The following is a 20,631-nucleotide window of genomic DNA, read 5'->3' as shown; positions in this document are numbered from 1 at the left end:
TTGATCTTTATGAGTCATCATCGATGACGAAGTCCCAGATTCCATGTCGACTAAATACATTCAAATCTTCGACACTGCTCAATGATCTACGATTCAAATGGGTGCATACTGCAAAATGCAGTTAGATGATACTGTCTGGATGGTAATCATGAACGATAGCTTCAATGGTGCTTTTGTACGGTACTGATTCTAAGTCGTGACTAAGTAGTAAGAAGAAAAAATATCTTCATGCTTTCCAGCGCAAATTAACTGTCGCATAGCGGTAGGTGCTTATAGATAGTATACTGTTGGAGAATAACTGTAGTGTGACTATGCGATATCTCGCACTAAATGTTACACTAGACTTATCATTTGGTGCAGGTTTTCATTTTCTGCTACACACCCAAATACTTATGTTGTTGTGGATTGCAAGGGGTGCAATAAAATCACGAAAGTGAGTTACAGTTTTCTATTGAGGGCTCCTCACCTAACACACTGTTTCTTGCACATACTTATACCTGCAGGGCTGTTGGTGAATCACCTTTTATTGTCAACGTATTTGGCTCGGCATTTCAATATTCAGTCGCTAAAACACAACGAATATTTTATTTTTTAATGTCAGGTGCTATAAAATGGTACTACTTCGAATATCTCATTGAATTTGTTATTTTAATTTTCCAGAATTTATTTGTACTTGACATTGATTAGTTTGTTTCAATTATATTTGTAAGCAATTTATAATAAAGTATAGGAGACTTAACCTTCATGTTATTATATTTTAATGTTATCCATAATCTTATGCATTGGAACTTATCTCGAATGAGCTTCAGAGCACAGCCCTGTATTTCATATATTCGTTCCTCATTTATCGCGAGCACTACCCGTACTAATGAATTTTTATTTGTGTCTTTATCAATCCAGGGAATCATTACGGCGACGCGCATGAAGGTGTCACTGCCAGCCAACGTTCAGTCTTACTCATGAAACCAGATGCGAACAGCGCAGTGTTTGCTCTACCATCGTCAGTAGTGTGTGCTTTGATGCAAAAGAGTGTCTCCCAAGGGTGGGTGTTTCTTGGAAAACGGTGAAAAGTGCAATTCAAATTTCGAATATAATGTAACGAAATAATTAGAAGAAAAAATTTCAAATCAAAACCGTGTCGAAATCGAAACAAAACGAAGAAACGAATCGCGATCATGAATCGAAAATCCACAGACAGTGATATCAACTTCAATTCGAAACGACCCAGCGTGGATCGAGGTAGCGTGGGAATGCGGCTGTGCTGGAAGAATCGGTGGAAGCCCAAGTGTCTGATGGCGATGCTTTTGGTTATGGGCAGTGCAATGGTTACGGTTGTCCGGTGTCAAGAATTTGGTGAAAGCTATTTCGATCATCCGGATCGTGATTTTGAGCATGTGGCGGTGGAAAACAAAGAAGTTATAACAAATCATATACCCACCAGTGATCACGGCGGGGGAGGCGGAATCAGTGGTGACGATGAGTCACGTTATCAGTTTGATAGTGTGCCGGGGTCGGATACGGCGGTGCATTATACGGAAATTTCTGGAGATGTGGTGTTGGGTGAGAAGCACCTGAGGGCATCGGAGAGCCCCTATTCGTTGCTGACGGATTTGGAAGTCGAGCGAAAGGCGAGATTGATCGTTGAACCGGGAGTAACGATTTATGTAGCGCCGATGGTTGGAATTACTGTGCGAGGTTCCCTGGTGGCATTGGTGAGTGTTGGTGCTCCTAACCTTATCTTATCTCTTAGTCAACCAGTCATAGAGTGTGGCTTGAGGTAGCGTCGATTGCCGGAAAGTTGCTGTGTGTTTGTTATGAAATCGATTTATTTGTTGTACACAACACTTGTCACTGTTTGATATAAGCTTGGGTGGTGTCCGCTTCGTAGCAAACATAATCAATGAGATATGATATCGTTTAATGTAACAGGTGCACTGAGCCTTGAATTGGCTCAGGGCAGGGCGCGTTTATTGCGTTGGTAAATGTTTGCACTACCGCGTAGAGCTAATCACTCATGCATTCTCGCGTGGATTGTATATTGTGTATACAAAAACCGGACCTCATATACTGGTGTTTTACTTTTTAAAACAGTGCAAGTCTTGATGGTTTAAAATCTTGGGTCATAACAATGCATATTCAAATATCTTTCTGAGAAAAAGTGATGATCCCTCAATTTTATAAAGAAAAATGTATTATGTTGTTTTGGTATACTTGATTTCCTTAAATAAAAAAGCAATCCTTTCGCCTTGACATTTGTACTCGCTACTAGTACGATGCTACTAGTTTAAATTGATCTTAAAGATGCAATTACAGCTTTAGAAGGGTGTGCCGGAGCGCAGTTACCTGCCGAATTTGGGAAAATGAAATCCTAAAATAGACTTGGTTTGCGCCAACTCAAACAAATGCTGGCAACACAGATTTCAATGGAAATTTCTGGACATGTATAGCTTGTCACAAAAAAACCTCTTACCTATTTTTACTTAAATTTACTTAGACTGTTTTTTGAAAAGGTTCAAACTTTTGTTTCACAGATAAATATTATCGAAAACTGACAAATCCTACAAAGAGTGTAGTGTGGGAAATAGAGTGATTCAAATTTTGATTTTTGCCCTCCTCTATGCTTAAACGATGATATTTACTGTTTTCATAATCCTCCTAAATTTGTAGCTAATTCGGTAATAATTTGACTGAGCACGTGCAGTTTGAAGTTCTTACTATGAAAACAGTTTTTTTTGTGGAAAACCATTCCGCAATATTGCTTACTGAGTACGTTGGCAACATAGAAAATTCTGTAAGAGAACGGATCGTCTTTGTTGCGAAATGATTTGATGCTTACAAGAAAAGTTATACAAAATCGTGAGAAATTCAATTTAACATTAATACCAATAATGTGATTTTTTTGTTTTCTTTATAACTTCGCTTAAAAAAGTCAGATCGCCTCGCAACTATTCTTGATATGGTCAACAGAGCTTCTTGGCCAAACTTGTGTATCGAAATAGCTCCATAGAACATCACTTCATTATTATTCAGCGATTCCACGGGAAAAGAATAGAGTTGAAAAAAAAAGTTGTCCAATTTTGCTCAAAATCGCTTGGTATGTTCTTCATCGAAAATAATTAGACACGTATTTTTTTATTTTTTTATTAGGGTGACCATGTTCGATATAGGGTTACCAGAAAAATCGCTATTTTTCGATTTTTTTTATTTTAAAAAAATCATAACTTTTGAACCACTGGATCGATTTGCAATATTTTTCATGGATAGAAAGCTTATTACTTCTAGTTCTTACTAAAATTTTTGGTTTGGTGTATTGGCGTACTCAAATTTGCTAAAATGGTCAAAATATTCGTTTTTTAAGATTTTTTAAATGTTGGACCACAACGACTATATATTTTTATATTTTTTTATGAAAATTCAAATATTTTTACATAACATATCAAAAAATTAGAAATGTTCATCGAGCCGTTTTTGTGTAATATTTTTTTGAAAATTTCAAGTTTTCTGAACATACACACATGGAATGAGCATAATTTTCCATCACTTCAAAATAACTGCGGAATCATTCTGTTGAAGTTATCAAACTTATTCCTAATAAATTCATGATAACCATGTGTACTAATCTAGTTTTATTTGTGAAGTAATGTACCTATCAAAAGTAGGGGAGGCTTGTCCAATTCTGACCCCATTAAATGTAAGAACTATAAATCACCCTCACATTGTTTAAAAGCAGAGACCAACATTGCTAGGGTTTACTCAACCATGGTTTACGCTTTAACTGGAACCACAATGGTCCGTTAGCGTCCTAATTCAGCATGAGTGCTCATAAGGGTTGCAGAGGCACTCATGCCGAATTTGAGTGGTAGCGTAAACCACGACTGAGTAAACTTAACTATTTTGAATTATTCCACAAAAGGGTCATTTTGAGTGAACCGAACTGAAACTAGAATATATTTTTTTAGCGTGTAGATTTTTTTTAATATTTAGTGAAGTTGAAAAATCAATTTTGAAGTCCAAAAAACACAATTTTTCCGACCAATGAAATCTACGCTGAAATTCTTTGTGTAATAAATGCTTTCCATTGGTATTATTAAAAATTAGAATCTTGGCTCTGCTATATTGAGGAATGGTAGCTCAAATCTCAAAGCTTTAGACTACAAGCAATGGTTTTCTCTGATTACCTTCAATTAAAACTCAGCATTTAATTTGATTATTTTTATTTTTCATAATTCATCAAAAAAAATATTACATAGCAAAATTCTTACAATTTAAAACACTTTTCTTCATCTGAAAACGAAAACCGTTTCACGATAATGTAATTTTCATTTTGTGGCTTAAAGAAATGAAACGATTGTGTCCCAGAGATAACGGTTATCGACACGAGTATAACGGTTCTTTATTTTCTTTTCCATTGCATTGTAATCTTTTTCGGAGAAAAACTCGTAATACATTTTGGAATCTACTTTAGAAACAGCCCAAGAGTAAAGTTCGTACGCAGTTGTAATATGATGGCCTTGTAAACTTGCTTTTGAAGCGTTTCGCTTTAGAACACCTCCTAAAGCGTCACAAGGCCCTTTTCCATGGCAAGTGGCAAAAAAGTTCCACTCTGCTTTAAGACCGAAGTCTTTGTACATGTGGCACAAATTGAAAGCAGTCATCTTATTTTTGTATTGACTGCCTGATCCATCAGAAAAAAAATGAATATTTTTCAGGTAAGGTAGCTTTTTTAATGAAATTCACACAATTTGTTATAAACAGCCGAACGGCAACATGGTTATGTTTAGTAAATTCTGCGATTGCTATATAGCTTGTAAACTTTAAATTTTGTGCTTCATCTTTATAATATATGGCAAAAGGATGGATTGTGCATTGAGCGTTTGCCCAATGAAAACCTTGTATAGCGTCCTGAATAACAAAAGAGTAATTTTCAGAGAAGTCAGCAATTATAATGCAATCAGTTGCTTCCAAATTAATTTTAAGTTATTTTAAGTAGTTTCCTTGTTGCTCTGCAATAAAATTATCCAGAGATAATTCGCTTAATTTTTCTAAAAATGTTTCCACATACTCTTCTGCATCCATTCGCATTGAATTTAAATGACAAGGATCTGTTTGCCTCCATTGTTTAAATTCTAAGGAATCGACATTTTCAAGAAAATTCATCAGGTCATTCTCTAGTGTCTGCGTACCCGGGCAATGATCACAGGTTTTCAACCAACATTTCTCTGTAGGATTTTCACAAAGTATTTTAAAAAACAAGTCATGACACGTTTTTAAATGGTTATGAATAAGTTTCTTGTCCTTAAGGGTTTTAAACAATAATTTAACATTCTGATGATAAATGCATACGCAGACAGTATGCGTTCCACTTGAACCAGCTAGAATACAATTTTTTGGGCGGCTGCTGGAAAACATTGAAAATTCAATTTTAAAAGTAAAATATTGCTCTTTGAAAATTGAATAAATTTCACGAAGGTTACATAAAAGTAACCTGCGCTGTACATGCACTTTTCTCCTGCCATATTTTCAATAACGAAATCCCTTTTCCCAGGACATGCTCTGCTTATCTCGTCACTATTATAAAAGTCCCTAACTACAGTTAGAGTATCATCGCTCAAAGACAACATATTTACTCTGGTCTCCGGTGTGCTCATAAAACCTTTTTCAATCTGTAATTTCTTTGCACGTTGAGCAGTTCGTTGCGAAACACCGAATTCTTGCATCATTTTGTATGCAGTCCAGGATTTGGGAAGGGAAGTTAGAATCCTATATCGATCGTTTCTGTCAGATATTTCATCAAATTTTGCCTTCATTTGTTGAAGAATTTCCTGACCGTCTCCGGGTTTCTGGGCACCAGCGCTACCAATTGATTCAGCACTCGTTGATTCCAAAGAAAACAAAGATTCTGAAAACAAGATGGAAAAATAACTATTAGTTAAGAACATGTTTCTTTATATAATGTAATACATATTGTATTCGATTATTCTATTTTGTTGCATGGTAGGCAACTGCTCTACAAGTTGAGCTACTAGGTCGGATTAGGTAAGATTATACGGAACTGATATTTTTTTCAATTTTCTGAATAATCGAGTACAACTTGTATAACGTAGCAAATCATGATGTCTGAATGAACAAAAAGAAGAGATTATTCTACTTACCAACACTAGGAACAGCGTCAATTTCCGATGATCCAGCGGCATTGGGATCGATTATTTCGAAACCACCATTATTGATGTTTGCTGGTGCGGCGAAATTGTTCACTCTAGATGGTCCCGCCACGGCGAAATTATTGGTGCCTGATGGTCCGGCAACGGCGAGATCATCAAGTTTCGATGGTTAAGAAACGGTGAGTTCTTGATTTTCACATTCTATATTAACTGCACTTGGAGCTGCTGGCTCGTTTCCTTTCTTGATAATGCGATAAAGTCGGCAATAGCAGGTATTACAAATGTAGGAACAGCTTTTATCCAATTTTATTCTCCTTTCCGCTGCATAATCATACAGTTTAGGAGTAAGTTTCCTGTAACAATTACTCCAAACATGGCAATTTGAGCATTCGTGCTTCATTGTATTAAACGTTTCTTCAGTAAGGCAACTGGACAATTTCACTGATTTTCTTGACTGACATATACTTTTTTCTTATAGACCACTTTAAATAGTCCCTTTGGGTATCATTTAGGTAGAGTGAACAAGGAAAAGGAGACAGATGAATCATAATCAAAAAAGAAAATACAATGAATTACCTGCATCAAAAATATTGAAAACATATAAACAAAGCAGGTAACCTATTGTATGGATTGCTGAAAACCAACCTTTTTGAAAAACGACATATTGCTTTGCCGATTTTGGAGAATGAAGTCATCAATAACAACACCAGACTATTCCGATTGAATTATTTTCAACTATTGCGATTCGTAAATTTATCTAATAAACGAGACCAAACAAACACTCTTGAATAACATTTTCATACTTTTGATTTAATTTGAGCTATTTGAAATAGTGGAGAATAACGTTCATTCCATGTGTGTATGGGCAGAAAACTTGAAATTTTCAAAAACGGCTCGATGAACATTTCTAATTTTTTGATATGTTATGTAAAAATATTTGAATTTTCATAAAAAAATATAAAAATATATAGTCGTTGTGGTCCAACATTTAAAAAATCTTAAAAAACGAATATTTTGACCATTTTAGCAAATTTGAGTACACCAATACACCAAACCAAAATTTTTAGTAAGAACTAGAAGTAATAAGCTTTCTATAAGAAGTAATAAGCAAATATTGCAAATCGATCCAGTGGTTCAAAAGTTATGATTTTTTAAAAATAAAAAATTTCGAAAAATAGCGATTTTTCTGGTAACCCTATATCGAACATGGGTCACCCTAATAAAAAAATAAAAAATACGGGTCTAATTATTTTCGATGAAGAACATTTTGAGCAAAATTGGACAACTTTTTTTTTAACTCTATTCTTTTCCCGTGGAATCGCTGTGTTAATATGTCACAATATCGTAGTACATATAATTATAATGCTCCAAACTATTCTTGAGCTCAGATTATGCAGTTTTGTATGGTCAATAAAGCGATCTGCGATCATTCATATATTTATTGACTTCACCTCCTGAAGGTGGCTGGGTTTGGTTCCTAGTCCGGTCTAGGAAATGTTCGTGTTGGAAATTGCTTTTCTGACCATGAAGATATTATTGTGTTAGCCTCTTGTATGCAAAAATGATTACTTGGCTTAGAAACCGCGTAGGTAATCAGCATGGCCTTGTTCTTACCGCACGGCTAAGGAGGGCCCCTCCAATGGCCAAGACCCCGAAAAACGCTTTGTTGACCATACATACCTTCAATATTTGACCTCAAGAACAGTTTGGAGAACCATTGATTTTCTGAAAATATTTTAGTACGTATATAATAGCGAATGAAGCTATTTCAGCTCAAAATTTGTTTTTTTCAACAAACAGCTCTTCAAGACCTGCCCTTAAGAATAATTCGCAGGTTCGTTATTAGACTAGGAATACTGCGACATGCTCATAATAAGGAAATGATGGTTCATGGAGCTATTTTAATTCGAGAGTACAGCCAAGACCTACTACGGACTTTGTACTTTGTTGATCATTCAGATCTTCAATATCTGGACTCAAGAATAGTTCGCCTTAGAACTTGTCCACCCAAATATAAGACCAAGACCCCGTAGATTGCTTTATTGACTATTCAGAACTTCAAGATCTGAGCTCGAAAATAGTTTGGCGTTCCATTGCTGGTTTGAAAATACTGTGACATGTTTACAACATAGAATTATGTTCTGTGGTACGAGACGAGCCAGCCTTGGGCTGAAAGTCTCGTTAATAAAGATATAAAAAAGATGTTCCGTTGAGGTATAGATAAGGTCAAAGATAAGGTCAACACCCCATTGATTTTTTATGGCTAAACAGAATTTCGAAACCTGAACTCAAGAATAGTTTAGACAGTACCATAATTATACTGAGAATACTGCGCCATGTTGAAAACAGTTAAGTTATTTCGCCCTATTAGAATGGTTATTATTTTCGAGATCGCGACCTCCATCATGATTAGTCAAGAGGCTTACGACTATGAGGCTCTGAATATGTCATGTATGCTGAAGAACGAACACATATTCTTAAAAAGAAAATTATTTTGAGTGATTCCTATGTCAGTTTATTTCAATATCCTCTAATATTCTAATATTACATGCTTCAGCAGTAATTGTTTCAATGCGATTTTTGTACTTGTATTAGTGATGATACCAGATTCGGTATATGAGCTCTGATAAATCAAATCTCAAATCGTCCTCAACTTTAAACCTATTTCTCGTTTGAATTTTTATCTGAATATGAAAATCCACTCTCGCTTAGTTATGTAGAAGCAACCGAGATTACAATCTTCGCTTAGAACGCCTCTTTGAGATACCAAAAGCGGCTCAATTTTTTCACCGAATAATTCACGAGAAGATAATTTCGCATGTAAAAATATTCATTTTAAATTTGATCTGGAAGCCTAGCCAATGTAAACAAAAACGGATTCCGAACCAATAAAGCAACTGTTGCTCCAGCATGTCTGGATGAGTCATGATTTGGGGTATGGCTTGGGATCTGCATCTAATTTCACTCACATTGTGTTGCCAGTATTTTACCATTACGGTGAAGGCATGCAAATTGTCTCCGAATTAAATCAGTTTGGTTTGCTTGCCCTGTAACTTCAAGTTCAGCGAGTTTAGTTGGTCAAAAATGTCTCATGGGTAAGCGAGACATTTCTGCCATCTTTCTTCATTAAAGTTGGCAAGCAAATTATTTTGACACTTACTATCCAAGAAAATATAAATTTCATTCCTCAATCCAAGAACGCGTTTAAACTTTTGTCTGTGTTCTAGGATCAATATGACCCCAGATTACTTTGAAAGGCTGCCATTTTTTAGTTTTCAACCGATTATCCTAGTTTTTGGTAGTTTGGTGAAAATCGCTGAGGTATGTCCCCTAGGCTCACTTAAAAAATCTTGAAAATAAACATTGCAGTGTACTTTTATCAAAAACCTTACGTTATCTTTTTTATTGATCTGCCAATTTTGGATTTTCTGGGCTGTTTTGAAAGATAATTTAATCATCTTTCAGGATGTTACTTAAGATAGGTGGGCGGGCGGCTCGCGAGGAGGAGTTTTTGTATATAAGGGCAAAACAGTGATTTGTCATGCTTATTTTTCTTGTATCTGAGAATCTACATCTTCACTACATCTTTTCAAAACAGTTATGCAGGGAGCCGATATATGGAATTTTCAACATAGTAAATGTTTTTGTCGCACAAATTAAAAATTTGTAAAGACATCATCTTTAGCAAAGTTCGTCTGGTGAGAATGGACTGCTTTGTAACGAAAAAAAAAAAACAAATTAGGAATTTTACAATTAGGCAGCGCTAGTGTGCTTTCATATTCTTGAATGTGTGAAATATTGCTCTAGTTTGAGATCCTTCGTACCAACACCCAAGTTGTATTCAGCAAAATTGTTCAGGACTACAAAGCGGTGCTCAGTGTAATGAGCACTTCTTACAAGAGGCGGTGCTAGTGAGTATATTGTTCCATGTGCGATGTGACGTAGGTATTTTGGTGCATAGTATTTTTGGCAAATATGAATTTTGTTGTAGAGTCTACTTAAAGTTTCTTTGTATTCAACCTGCTCCAGCGATGCAAATAACACTAGTCAACAGTGTTCCACTTGCTTCAACCATTTTTAGTGTACTTAAAAGATTTTTCTTCGCTGAGTTCAGTCCTGTATTCAGATTTTTTGTAACACGTCCAATTTTTGAGAAAAACGGGTTTTAATTCACAAAACTAAGTAAATTCATGGAAATTTGGTTTCTCTGTTTTGTAAAGCTGGTTTTTGGCTCCTAACCTTGAGAATAAGGTTTGAATTACATAGAAGAAATCCTTCAAAATCCAAATATGTTGTTGAATTTTATTTGACAAGTTCATTTGTTGTGAAAAACAGAATTTATTTCACAAAAGTACAAATTTTAATATAAATTTGGTTTCTTTTCTCCGCAAAGCTGAATTTTGGCTTCTCACTTTGAAAATAAAGTTTGCATTCCATAGCATCGGCATTGTAGAATGCACATGGGTTGATGAATTTTATTTAGAACGTACATTTGTTGTGAAAAACGAAATTTAATTCACAAAAGTACGTATTTCATAGAAATTTGGTTTATTTGCTCAGCAATGTCAGAGTCAACAGAGTAAGCTTTTCAATTTGAGGATCACATTGGATTTTTATAGAATAGACCTTGCATAATGCATATGGGTTGTTGGCCTTTATTTAGCACGGACATTTATTGTGAAAAACGGAAATAAATTCAAAAAATTACATATTGTCATAGAAAATTATTTTCTCTGCTCTGCAAAGCTAAATTTTGGCTCCTCAGAATAAAGTTTACGTTTCATATAATGAGCCTTGCATAATGCATATGATTTGTTGGATTTTATTTGGCACGTTCATTCGTTGTGAAAAAACGGAATTTAATTCACAAAAGTACGTATTTTAATAAAAATTTAGTTTCTTTGCTCTACAAAGCTGATTTGTGGCTCCTCACTTGAAAAATAAAGTTTGTGTTTCATAGAATGGACCTTGCAGAATGCATATGGGTTGGTAGATTACATTTAGCACGTAAATATGTTGTGAAAAACTGAATTTAATTAACAAAGGTACATATTTTCATAGAAATTCGGTTTATCGACTCTACACAGCTCTATGTCGGCTTTTCTATTCGAGAACAACATTTGAATTTCATAGAATGGACTTTCCAGAATACATCTTGATTGTTGGGTTCTATTGGGCACGTACATTGATTTTGAAAAATGGAATTAAATTCACAAAAGTACGTATTTTCATAGAAACTTGGTTTCTCTGCTCGGCAAAGCTGAATTTCAGCTTTTCGCTTTGCGATAAAATTTTGCATTTCATAGAATGGGCTTTAAAATTCAAACTTCTTTCACATAGTGAATGCAAAGAAACCAAATTTCTATGACAATACGTACTTTTGTGACTTTATTTATTTTTTCACAATCACCAAATAGAATCCAACAACCCATATGCTTTCTACAAGGCCCATTCTATGAAAGTCAAACTTTATTCTCAAAGTGAGAAGCCGAAATTCATCTTTGTAGAACAGAGAAACCAATTTTCTATGAAATACGTATTTTTGTGATTTTAATTCCGTTTTCACAATAAATGTACGTACCAAATGAAATTCAATAACCCTTATGCCTTCTACAAGGCCCATTATGAAATCCAAACTTTATTTTCTATGTGAGAAGTCGAAATTGAACTTTGCAGAGCAGAGAAACCAAACGTCTATGAAAATACGTATTTTTGTGATTTTAATTCCGTTAAATGTACGTACTAAATAAAATTCAACAACCCATATGCTTTCTACACGGCCCATTCTATGAAATGCAAACAAACGTACGGGAGTGTAGAAAAAAGGACCTTGTGATCTGCATGCATTTCTTTGCAGAATTTGAACAAACGTGTGTTGAGACCTCCAGATTTGGTGTTAAGTTAAAGTTCAAGTTTTCCATACATTTTTTGAACAATTATGGAAAAAGGTAGACTGTAACTGTTTTCAACAACTATGGTTAGATTTACCGTGTTTCAGGAAAATTATTTTGCATTTTTTCCTTAAATTTCCTTAAATGGTTTAGATTATCAACAATTGGTATTTTCCATTACATATCAACTATTGTCTATTATTGAAGAACAATGTTCATATTTCCACAATTATGATTGATATAATTACAGTTTATTTATTGGATAAGGCTGATGTACCTAAATAATTCACACATGAAAACAAATGGTTTAATGGAATATTATGGTTCTTAATTTATGAGCTCGAGCCCCATTTGCCTGTTTTTAATAGCACAGGATTATGTAATTATTATTGGAATTGATACGTTTTTGAATCTCAATCAGATCAAATCGTTTCGTAGCTAAGCTCACATGATGACATTTATTTCAAAGTTCCCATCAACGCATTTTTGTTAGCAGCAAATAATAGATTATAAGCGACTATTTATATCCCTCTAACAATATAACAACCGCCGTTCAAATATGTATGAGTTCTTTGTCTCCTTATCCCATAAATTCTTACGATGTATAGCGACGCCTATGTTTACCTGAAGCAAGCGACATATCCAGGGCAATAACATACCTTCTAAGTCCGAAGTTGTCATTGCCTGGCATTCAACACCGCTTGGCTTGGGAAGGTCATCGGCCTTGAGTATCGTCGAGCCTTAAGGATTTAGTGACTTTCTCCTGCGTAGTTGTTCTTTCTTCTTACGTCGGTCATTCGCTGGTTGAATCATTCATAGACTTTATTTTTCATGAGGGTGCGATGGTGCGATAGGCGATATGAAATGCAGCACGTGCTTGAATGATTATAACAAAGGCAGGCGCATTTCCTGTGAAACATTCAACCAGGCCGGATGCATCACCTGTTGTATGAAATTCTATTTACTGATGCCCTCCATAGCTTTTGGTATTGGATGAAACACATGGTGCATAATATATACTTTGTTGGTGGTATAAATGCACCAGTTGGAGTAAAATATTGCAGACATTTTTTTAGGCTCTGATACGTATCAGTCATAGTAAATAGGCAACTAGTAGAAATTTAAAGGTTGCACTTGTTCGTGTTATACCTCACACAGTTCAGTGTTGCAAAGCTGATTTTTAAAACTAGATAGTTCAAAACTCGTTTTATGACAGGGGAATGTTTGAAGTAACTTTTCTGTACAATTTAGCAATATTGCAAGAATATCATCATTTAGTAAAGGTAACCTAAGAAAAAAAATGTTACTAATTAACTATACCTACAAGATTGCATTAAAAATCTCCAAAAATCCATATTGTACCATCCTCTCCTACAACCAAATTCTAATAAGACCAGAGACCGGACATATGTTTGTGTTTTAGCTGTGAACTAGACCGATTCTGGTCGTCGTCATCATTTGTTTGGGTTCTTCCGAACGAAACACAATTCCACACAATGTGCAACGGCAGCCCAAACAGTGTACGGCGAAGGTGGATAGCAAATTGGCATTAATGTAGAAAGTAATTATGCGGCTTTATGCATGGCTGCACCGTAGTCGGTCGCGCACCGGTTTACAAGCATCGTCGTGCGACGACCGTTGGGTAAATTACTGTTTCGGCGGCGATGGGCATGATCTTGGTATTTTTCATATTAAGGGAAAATTACGATGATCGCCGTCAGCGTTTACTTTTTCTGATCGGTGGCGTCAATGTTTTAAATCGTGACGATTGATTCCCAGGTAAGGTTTAATTAACTTCGTTTTGCTTAAGCTGACCATTATTGAATATTCCAGAAATTATGCAGCTCAATTTTGGGTACGATTTGAGACAAATTACGTTTTATCAATTATTAGTTTTTGGCTATTTTTAACCATTATGATAGTCTTAACCAAAACTTTTCGAAAGTTGCCTACTAGGTTTAGTAACAATGAGCTTCATAGAATGACTAATAATACGAGACTGGAAAAAATGTCCAATAAGTAATTTCCAATTTTTAACTAAAAACATTGATATCTTCTTTCCGCGATTAGCTTTTTGTTCCAAAAAGTTCTCTTATAATTTAATTTTCTTGCCCTCAGATATATTAAATATATTGTATAAGCATTCTATGTAGTTGAAACAGTGACCCATTTGACCCATTGTTACCCCCGATGACGGTACGTCGTATGTCCAAATAAGAGATTAGCTTTCATTACTCACTCTCCTTCACTAATATCTAAGCCAGTTTAGCATTTCGGGACTGATTTGCGATTTGGGCGTAACTTATTTTGAATCGTGACTGCCAAACGCAATTTAAATGTAACAGTTAAAATATAATAAATGTTGCAAATAAGGGTGATAGTTTTAACCCAACACCTAGTGTGAGAGATGAATACATGTGTTAGATAAAGTTTTATAAGACATTACACATTACGTCATCCTTACATCAGATGTCCACTAAATGTGTCATGCCCCAATTAACAAATGTAGGCACCCTTAAAAAATAAGCATTGTCTCATTAGCCTAGTGAGCGCGCAAGCATCAGGTTCTATCAATTATGTTAAGCGTACACTTCATGATGCAAGCCCCAACTTCAATTTTGGTTCTCACCCTGTAATTGGATTTGCGACTACCGCGCTCGACCCAATTTGCGTTTTGGGGACCGTCATTCATCCCATCCATCCGATAGGCACATAGAAGTCCGAGTGTAGTTTTCCCGTCGCGTCGTGACCATATTGCCCTAGTTTAATTTGCTTGACCTTTGCTGTGAAGATGTTCGCTCGGTGTTGGTGGGGTTCGCCATTATACGGACAACAAACGAATTTAGTCACGCTCGAATTCGATTTCGGTAGTTTAACCCATCTCGACGTTAGCAGCGACTGATGTTTAAAACAAAAGCAAAACAACAAGAGAATTTTTACGGCCTAACCGGGGTAATGTTTTTTGATTTCGTTTTTACGAATATAACGGAATGGAACCCAATCTATGATCTACCTTGGTATTAGGCTCCCCTTGTTGAAGCTATTATTGCATTGTGGATCTGTGTTCCATTAAGTCAGTAAAACACTGGAGACCAAAGAAGAGAGACACTGGCTAATTAATTTTTAAAATTTTAATTCACGTTCAACTACCATGGTGTGCTCCAGTGATTTGTCGAATGACTCGCGCTTCTGAACGCTTCCTTTCCTTACTTATTTCAAGTAGGGTTGTTCAAAAATGATGCCACATTGTCACAGTTTTGTCAACACAGTTCACAATGGGACCATTCTCTGTCGTGCGGTGAGATGCGCAGTTTCAATGTAAGAACATCCATCCAACCAGCGACTGTTAGATTTCCAATAACAATTCTGTATAAGAATCTACCAAAAACTGTATAAGAAATGGGCATATGGAAAATTGAAAGCTGGCTGGGTTAGATTTTCGGTCCAGTTTGAAAAAAATTCGATTTGGATTTTTTCTCGGTTTCCCTGGGCATAAGAGTATTATCGTGTTAGCCTTATGATATACGAATTGCCAATAGCCAATTGCTGTGGAAGTGCTGGATTAACACAGTAAGCTGCAAAAAGAAGAAGAAGAAGAAATTCACAATTTTCCAAAAACATAGTGTATTAGGTACTCGAAAAAATTGCACATAATGAAATTTGTTCAAATTAGAACATCTCTAAGTGAAATGAAGGCGATGTTCAGTCACGTTTTATTCATACATATTTTAAGCATAATTTGTTCCATGTTGGTGGAAACCATCCATGGAACGGTGGCGCTTGTGGTTTGTGATGATGTGATAAATTAGACTACAAACATATTTTCGAAATGTAGTAATAGTAGTAGAAGTAACAAAAGGGTAAATTCTATGAGAAATGGTTACGTTGTGCATAAGTACGCGAGGTGTGATTACGATAGACCTGATGACCCCTCGATACCTTGGCAGTAATTTTTTTTATATCTAATTTTATTTGCTAATTATATGTAATACATGCATGCATCTCTTAGACTGGCTGCTCTGCGTTTGAATAACTATCATTCTTATTTGCAATGATAATTTTTTCCTAAATATTTTAACTATTATATTTAAGTTGCCTTGGGATGTTAGGATTAAGTTGAACCATGGTTAAGTAAGACGAATTCGTACAAATCCATTTAATTCCACCACTTGATTGTTCCTTGAACAGATACATATTTAGACCTCAACAATAAGGCCGTCTTCAGTGTCTCGTACTTGACTCGACTTGTGAAGACATTCCACTAGTAGCTCAAAATAGTTTTCTTATCAAATTTTAACCCAAACAAATTAATGCTAAGGGTACAAGGAGCTAATCATAAAACTAGTAGATTGCAACGATTTTTGTCGCTCCTCCTTGTACTTAAATTGCCAGAATTGTTATGAAAAAACTTTTCAATTTATTTTGATAAACAATTCCCAAAGAAATTTCTTGGATTTCCTGAAATAATTTTCGTACGGAAACTTACGCAAAGCCCGCGGGATAGAGAGAATCTCCTTTCAACAGTGTAACCCAACAGACTAATAAATAGATTCGCAATAAATACTTTATTTTGATAAACAATTCCCAAATAGATATCGTGTTTTTCTTGAAATAAATTTCGAAGAAAGTCCTGGAGTCCTGAATAAAATTCTTAGAGTCTTGAGGAATTTCTGGATCAATTTTCGTAGTAATTTCTGGAGGATTTTCTGAAGGAATCCCTGGAGAAAATTCCGAAGGTCCTGAAGGAATGTCTAAAGAAATTCTTTAAGAAATTTAAGAATGTCGGTAATTCCTTTAGGAACTCCTCCGGAAATTATATCTAGAATGGTGGAAGAAAATGGCGGAGGAAATTCCGAAGGAATTACCAGATGAATTTCCGAGGGAATGGAAAAGCTGGGAAACTTCCAGTGGAATTGTTAAAATAATTTTCGAAGGAATTTTGTAGAAATTTTTAAAAGTGTGTATGTACGTAGCTATCCACCATCTTGGCATGAGTGTTGCTCTACATAGGGCTCCACGCAATAGTACAGTCGAATTCAACTACCATTCTGCTTTCAATGCACTGCTGTATGAAGGGCAAAAAATGAAGGTGACAGGCGCTTATGCAAACACTTACACAAACACTTACACTTACGCAAAGCCCACAGTGTAATCCAACAGACTAATAATTATATTCGCAATCCTTTTTGAGCTTTCCGAGGGATGGCTTCTTTGAGGAAGGGCGCGTCAAATCCATTACAACTGTAGGGAAGTGTACCCATCTACATGGGTAGACATTTTTAAAAGTATTTCAAAAATAATTTCTGAAAGAATTCCTGCTGGAATTATCAGAATTACTCTTAGATGAATTTTTGAAGGAATTTCCAGAAGAATTGCTTAAGAAATTTCCTAAGGTCCTAAGCAGTTCCGAAGCAATTCCTGAGGGAAATTAAAAAAAAAACTTGGTTTCATTTGTGGAGGTTTTTTGAAGGAATTCGTGGAGAAGTTCCCGAAATTTTTGAAGGTATACTAGAATGAGTTTCTTTGTTGACTTACTGAATTAATTCCTGAATATATTTTCTAGGGAATTATTTGAAGTATTAACCAACAAATATCTGTAGAAATTTTCGACGGAACTCCCGCAGTAAATTCCCAAGGAATTATTGAGAATATCCGAAAATCCGCAATCTCGATCTTTTTGGAGTTCTTCTTGGCATGTAGTTTTGATTCTAGAGTCAAAACTGAGTTTGTTTTACCACTGTCCGTAAAAATTCTTGGAGAAATATAGGAATTTCTATTTAAATTCCAATAGCAATTTGTTTGGAGAATACAATAAAAATTCCTTCGTAAATTCCCTTTAGAATTCCTTCGGATATTCTTTCAAAAATTCATTTAAAAATTCTATTCGAAAATATTTTCATAACTTTTGGTTATTCCTTCAAGAATTAAGTTCGAAATTCCTCTAGGAATTTCTTCGAAAATCTCTTGAGAAATGCCACCAGGAATTAATTTAGACATACATTTAGGGATTCCTTCAGGCAACCCTTTGGAAAGGCCTTTTAATTTTATCAGAAATTCCTTTGGAACTTCCTCCAGAGAGTTTTAAAAAAAATTCCTTCAGTAAACCACACATGATTCCTACAGGCAGAGTGTAAAATATTCGAAAATATTTAGTGAAGTCCATTTTTCTTCATTTGTCAGTTCACTTTCGACACATTCATAGTCGGCTCTGGACAGTCAATATTCAGTTGAATATTAGTCATTGAATATTTATGCACACTTTACAAATTGATAGATTATCTGAAATCTGAACACGTTTCAAATGAGTAAAGTGATTTATCATACAGGACTAAATCCGATTTTCATCTGCGAGGCACTTTCAGCGGTAATTATCAACATAAACAATGATAATTATGTTTTTCTCTGCACATAGTAAACACATTCAGTGACAGTCGAATGAATGAGTTCGTGGAGTAGTCGTCTGACTATATCATTCTATGTTTTGAATATTCATGCGATGTTTGTCAAAATTCGGACCGAAGTTGCTTCATGAAGATGAATATTTTAAGCTCTGCCTACAGGAATAATTTAATTTGGAGGAATTTTTAAAGGATTTTTCGAAGATCTACAGGAAATTCTGGAAGAGTTGCTAAGGGGCTGTCCATAAACCACGATAAACACGATAGATTCTTGAGGAGGGGGGAGGGGGGAGGGGGTTCGAAAAGTCTTATTTTATTTTTTATTTTTGAAAAACAATTTATACAGCAGCTTTTAGGTTTTTTCTTGTTTTTTTTTGCAAGACTTTACCGAAATAATCTCTTGAATTTCTCCAGAAAAATCTATTGAATATCACAGAAGTAAAAGTATGAACTACGGCTTAAAACTTTCATGGATTTCACCATAAAAATCTTCTGTGTTGAGCAGAAAATTTCTTTAAAGTATTCTATCAAAAACTTTCGAAAGTTTTTTTTTTTAAGTTTCCAAATGGATTTTATTGCAGATTTTACTAGGATATCCTTTGATTTTTAGCATTAACTTCTTTGGAAACTTCCAAAGAAAGCATATTAAACAAAAGCCTTTGGAATTTCCAAAAGACATTCTTTGGAACTTTTGAGCATGAGCATGAGCATGAGCATGATTGACCGCCCACGGTTGCTACTCCGTTATTGCCAGGTCAGCTGTAATTACACAGAGAACCAACAGATGATGTTTGGGACTAACATCATCTTCAATGTGTAAAAACTGGTGACCTTAAAATAAGCAATACCAGCGCCGGCCGTGTCCGAATGCAGGTCAATTAAGGAATGGGTAGGAAAATGTTGACATGATTCTCGCTTTGATAGAAGCCGACGAGTCATCTGCACTTCCACGAGAAATCATTGGGATGTTGGATATATGGGGTAGGGACTGTGGCAGGGTTCGTTTTGGTAAACGGTATGCCGTGTATAACGTGTAGTTTGGTCGATGGAAATAAAACTCATCATTTTATTTAAAGGGCGCACAAAGCAGAACAAAATTCCGGTGACCGGCCGATCGTTCTGCTTACCGCACTAAGCAGAACAAAATTTCGAAGACCGGCCGATCGTTCTGCTTACCGAGGAAAACATGTCTGAACGCGATCTAAAATTTTATTTTCTGATTTATTTATTCACCCGCACAAAGCAAAACTAAATTTTGATGACCTGAAGAAAATTGATTTTCTCAATCGGTGACCAATGAATAACAAACTCGCAAGGCGGGATTTTCTATGTAAATTGAAATTCATTAATTTTCCTTTCCATATATTAATTTTCCTTATCTAATCTCGCTGTGGTTATTTAAGGAACTGCAGATTGAAAAAAATGAGTAGCTTACTTCTATGCTGACCCATCGAAAAGCCCTTCGCTTTTCTATGACTGTGGAACAAATCCGAGTAAATACTGTTTCTAATGCTTGAGTATATGCAAATCTACCACAAATCATTTCAAAATAGAGCCCTCTTAATTTTAAAATCTATCTCTAGTCTTTTTGACGTTGCGAAATGTGTTCAAAATAACGCTAAATGTTTCAAATTCTCATGCGAATGAAAACTACCGAGTTTTTACCAGCTGATAATTTAAGTTGAGATTTGCATGATTTTTAATACTGTACAATTTAACTCTTGGATTGTAGCAATTGAGGAGACATATCTTATATATAAAAATGAAATGGTCTGTGTTCGTATCCGCATAACTCGAAAACGGCTGGCTGGATTTTTTTTCATTTCTTCAGCAGAAACATTCGTTACAGTTTCCGACGGGTTTATAGGAAATTTCCTCTTGCGAAAATTACGCGAAATGTTGTGCAAATTGTAAAAATCTAAAATTAGGATTCGTATGGAAATTTCACAAGGGTATTTTCGCCTACTACGCAGGACAACGTCTGCCGGGTCGACTAGTCATAAATAAACATATTTTGACTAAGCGACTTCTTGAAACTAATGTTTTAATTAGAAGTTATAAAAAATATTATTTATTAATTATTTTTCCATTCGTAATGCTCCTTACAATGGAATATCGAATACTGGGATTATCAGGTCGTACCTTCATAATTAAAGTAAATAAAGTAAGATCAATGAATAC

General features: G+C 35.3%; 1 protein-coding gene across 4 annotated transcripts in view; it reads left to right on the top strand.

Annotated features, from left to right (window-relative positions):
• LOC134213187 (protein bark beetle) overlaps positions 1-20,631 on the top strand; it is a 78,680-nt gene that overhangs the window by 23,395 nt on the left and 34,654 nt on the right. For all 4 annotated transcript variants that reach the window (XM_062691894.1, XM_062691895.1, XM_062691892.1 and 1 more), the window contains exon 2: positions 901-1,712. In XM_062691894.1, coding sequence (XP_062547878.1) covers positions 1,176-1,712 — 537 coding nt within the window. In that variant the 5' untranslated portion in view covers positions 901-1,175. The remainder of the gene's footprint in view (positions 1-900; positions 1,713-20,631) is intronic.

The sequence above is a fragment of the Armigeres subalbatus genome, chromosome 2 (genome assembly GCF_024139115.2).
Source record: "Armigeres subalbatus isolate Guangzhou_Male chromosome 2, GZ_Asu_2, whole genome shotgun sequence".
Classification (NCBI taxonomy): domain Eukaryota; kingdom Metazoa; phylum Arthropoda; class Insecta; order Diptera; family Culicidae; genus Armigeres; species Armigeres subalbatus.
This window is presented reverse-complemented; position numbering and strand designations above follow the sequence as displayed.